Genomic DNA, 3,023 nt, shown 5'->3' with positions numbered 1-3,023 from the left:
TAATAGATATAATGGTCATCTGAGTTAAATTCACCCATTCCAGTCCATTTCAGTTCGCTGATTCCTAGAATGTCGACATTCACTCTTGCCATCTCTTGTTTGACCACTTCCAATTTGCCTTGATTCATGGACCTGACATTCCAGGTTCCTATGCAATATTGCTCTTTTACCATATGTAAAATAGATAGCTGGTGGGAATTTGCTGTGTGAAGCAGGGAGGTCAAACTCGGTGTTCTGTGACAACCTAAAGGGCTGTGATGGAGTGTGAGGTGGGAGGTGGGGGGTGGGAGGGAGGTTCAAGAGAGAGGATGTCTGTATGCTTATGGCTGATTCATGTTGATGCATGACAGAAACCAACACCGTATTGTAAAGCAATTATCCTCCAATTAAAAAATAATTTAAAAATTTAACATGGTGGAATTAGCAGTTAGATTAGATATATGTTAGGAAACATGTTGACAGAGGAGGATACCCACTATGTGTTTTCAAGAAAACAGGAAGTTTTTTTATGTTCAGTTTGATCCAAGTTTGTCACATATGTGTTTTTTATGTGTTGAAAAAAATGAAAGGATTATACCTAAAAAAAAAAAAAAAGGCTAAAAATCCAATATTCTGTTTTGCAGCTATTGCTGAGATGAAGGAAGGAACCATTCCCAACCTGCCGTTCTCTGGCTCTCTCCCAGGAAGCTTACAGGCTGACCACACGCCATTTTTCTTTGCTCACACTGGTCGCTACCAGCCCACCGCTGTGTCTCCACCCATCCAGCCTGGAACACCAGACCCTGGAAATGTCGCCTTTCCCAGGGTGACCTCCACCAGGTCCGAGCTCCTACCACCCCTTGCGTTTAATCACACGATTGGCCATATAATACTTTCTGAACACAAAGATGTCAAGTTTAATTGCTCCATCAGCATACCTAACATGTACCAGGACAGTGCAACTATTTCTTGGTGGAAAGATGGGAAGGAATTGCTGGGGGCCCATCATGCAATTACTCAGTTTTATCCAGATAAAGAAGTTACAGCAGTCATCGCTTCCTTCAGGTAAGTGTTCTGTCTCCCTTTCTTTGAAAATGTTATGCTTTTGCATATGCTTTTTCATAACATTTTGAAAATGTTGTGCTTTTGTCAGTAAGCAAAACAGCCATTTGTTTTCTGTGTTAGCAGCCCCACCAGTCCATTCAGAGTGTAGATTAATGGCCGATTGTATTGTTGATCTCTTTTCATTGGACTTTGGCCCCAGTGGAATTCTTGGTGATCAGACGCTCTTCCCAGCGGGCCTGCAAGTGCCCCCAAGTCCTGCTGGACTCCAGAGCTCTCCCAGTGGGTGAGAGCCGTGTCCTTGCCTGGCATGAGGAGACATCAGAATCGTTGGGTGGGCGTGGAGCTTGTCAAACGGTGCAGCCCTGCATCCCTTTCGTTTGTTCTGTCTCTTCTTCCTCCCTCCTCTCCCAGCAGCCCTTGTGGCTACAGATACTGGTACAGATGTTGACCTCGTGTTGGGGTGGGAAGAAGGCCGGAAGTCTGAAGTCTGGGAAGCTGAAACAGACCTTCAGGCACTTGGCTCTCCATCTCAACATTCCACTTTGTATTGGCCCAGGCAGAGTGAGTTGAGGGAGAGACAAGGATAAGCCAGGCCAGGACGTAACCCAATAACTCATCATCCCAAGGACTGAATCCTTATATGCCAGATCCTGGAAACAGTGAGACAGTGGCTCCTCTTCTCACCATCCCTTTTCATTCTCTCTCTCTCTCTTTTTTGGCTGAGTCAGGTGACTGTGGGTTGTTAGTTCCCCAACCAGGGATTGAACCCATGTCCCCTGCATTTCTGCAGTGGAAGCATGGAGTTAAACCACGGGAGCTCCAGGGAATTCCCTCCCTCTCCTCCTGTCTCCTCTTAGCCAGGAGGGCATTTGTGTTTACATCAGGATCTCCTGGCATATACAGTTCTAGAATTAGGTGGACTGTAGTCAGGCTTACCAGGTGGCACTAGTGGTGAAGAATATACCCGCCAGTGCAAGAGATGTAAGGGATGCAGGTTTGATCCCTGGGTTGGGACAGTACCCTGGAGGAGGGCACGGCAACCCACTCTGGTATTTTTGCCTGGAGAATCCCACAGTCGGAGAAGTCTAGCGGGCTGTAGTCCATGGGGTTGCAAAGAATCAGACACGACTGAAGCAGCTTAGCAGGTGCACGCGGACCGTAGTCACTAAAAGCTCAAGATGAGGTTGGAGCCCGGTGGCGATGATGCAAGAGCCTTTTCTCTGGGACTCCTCCACGCCCAGTGGAGCCTCTTTGATCTGTTGTTTTTACTTTCTCTGACCTGATGTTTGGGCCACTTCCAGGCTGTGTCATGTCTTTGGGTGAATCACTGTATGTTTCCTTTTTAGAAAAACCACCTCTGAGTTACCACAGACCTGATGACTCCAGTTGGAGTTTAGTGTGTCAACACTTAGATAAGATTCCCTACCCCACCCCCCCTTTGTTTTTCCTGCATTTTCTAAGTTATCTTGATCATCATCAAGGCACAGAAAACAACTTGCATGTGTTTCATTGGTCGATTTAAACTCTGGCTCGGTCTCCTGGGCTGCCATTCTCAGCTAGTGACTGAGTCCCCTCGAGAGACTTGACTGTATTTTTTTCTCCATCATCTGCAAAACACAGATATTTTTCCATTATACAGACACAGCTTCTGATGGGAGAACTAAAATCACCATTTCATAATAAATAAGGTTTAAAGGCTTATAAAAACAGAAGTCCAACCAAAGTCTTGGTCCCACCGAGGGTCATCTAGAAGGAAAGCACAGCCCTGCTGTCTGGGCTGGGAGTTCCAGGTTGGGGTCCTGCCACTGGCTTCCATGAGACCAGAAGTGAGCCTCCACGTCTTTCTTGGCCTTCTTGCCAAAGAGATGGAATTGGACCACCTGACTGAAAGCTCTGAAGGGCCATGAGATATTCAAAAGACTTGGAGAAATTTTACACCTAGAGTAGGCAGTCTTTTTGTTTTTGTTTTTTAGTTTAAT

General features: G+C 46.2%; 1 protein-coding gene across 1 annotated transcript in view; it reads left to right on the top strand.

Annotated features, from left to right (window-relative positions):
- The window catches only part of MERTK (MER proto-oncogene, tyrosine kinase), a 136,213-nt gene that overhangs the window by 42,904 nt on the left and 90,286 nt on the right, over positions 1–3,023 (top strand). Inside the window, exon 2 of the mRNA XM_010829545.1 lies at positions 624–1,044. Within this exon, the coding sequence (XP_010827847.1) occupies positions 624–1,044 (421 nt within the window). The remainder of the gene's footprint in view (positions 1–623; positions 1,045–3,023) is intronic.

Source organism: Bison bison, unplaced genomic scaffold (genome assembly GCF_000754665.1).
Source record: "Bison bison bison isolate TAMUID 2011002044 unplaced genomic scaffold, Bison_UMD1.0 scf7180017864508, whole genome shotgun sequence".
Classification (NCBI taxonomy): domain Eukaryota; kingdom Metazoa; phylum Chordata; class Mammalia; order Artiodactyla; family Bovidae; genus Bison; species Bison bison.
The sequence above is the reverse complement of the archived record's forward strand: the minus strand, read 5'-3'. Positions and strand labels throughout refer to the sequence as shown.